The 660-nt window shown below is 74.2% G+C and overlaps 1 protein-coding gene across 1 annotated transcript in view; it reads right to left on the bottom strand.

The window, feature by feature from the left end:
* The window catches only part of ZCCHC2 (zinc finger CCHC-type containing 2), a 73,971-nt gene extending 73,319 nt beyond the window's left edge, over nt 1-652 (bottom strand). Inside the window, exon 1 of the mRNA XM_019518510.1 lies at nt 6-652. Within this exon, the coding sequence (XP_019374055.1) occupies nt 6-245 (240 nt within the window). The 5' untranslated portion in view covers nt 246-652. The remainder of the gene's footprint in view (nt 1-5) is intronic.
* Between the last annotated feature and the right edge of the window lie 8 nt (nt 653-660).

The raw sequence follows: 660 nt of genomic DNA, 5'->3' as shown, positions 1-660 counted from the left end.
CGCGCCAGGTCCTCCAGGCAGGAGCCCAGGAAGCGCAACTCCAGCGGGTTGCACATGTCCAGCAGCCCCACGACGAACTCCAGCCGCTGGCACGAGTCCAGCTCCTGCACGAACCACTCGTACACCGCCTCCTTGCGCGGCGCCGCGAGGCCCGGGGTCTCCGGCCCGCCGGCCTCCTTCAGCCCAGCCGCCGCCGCCGCCGCCCTAGGGCTCGTCTGCTTCAGCGGCAGCTTCATCGTCAGCATCCTCGGCCCGGGGCCGGCGCGGGCATCCGAGGGGCCCCGGCTGGGGCGCGGGGGCGGCAGTCAGGAGTAGCCGCGCATGGTGCGGACCGGCGGAGGCGGGGGGTAGGACGCAGGACCAGGCGCTGCTGCTGCCCTCGGCGTCGCCGGCGCGGACTGGTGGCTGGCAGGGAGGGGGGGAAACCGAACGCCCGCCACAGCCTATCAAAGGGCTGCCTTGGCGGCTGTGCTGCGTACGTCACGGTCACGCTCCGTTCTGACAGCCGCCGCCGGGTCCCGGCTCCCGCCGGATTCCCCTGCGCGTTAGGCGGGGCAGGAAGGGGGGCAATCCCGCGATTCCCCGGGTCGGGCACTGCGCCTGCGCGCAGCCCCTCCCCTTGGCTTCATTCGCTCCCTCCCCCCCCAATGGGGGGGGGGG

Source organism: Gavialis gangeticus, unplaced genomic scaffold (genome assembly GCF_001723915.1).
Source record: "Gavialis gangeticus isolate Ggan-Ray unplaced genomic scaffold, GavGan_comp1, whole genome shotgun sequence".
Lineage (NCBI taxonomy): Eukaryota > Metazoa > Chordata > Crocodylia > Gavialidae > Gavialis > Gavialis gangeticus.
The sequence above is the reverse complement of the archived record's forward strand: the minus strand, read 5'-3'. Positions and strand labels throughout refer to the sequence as shown.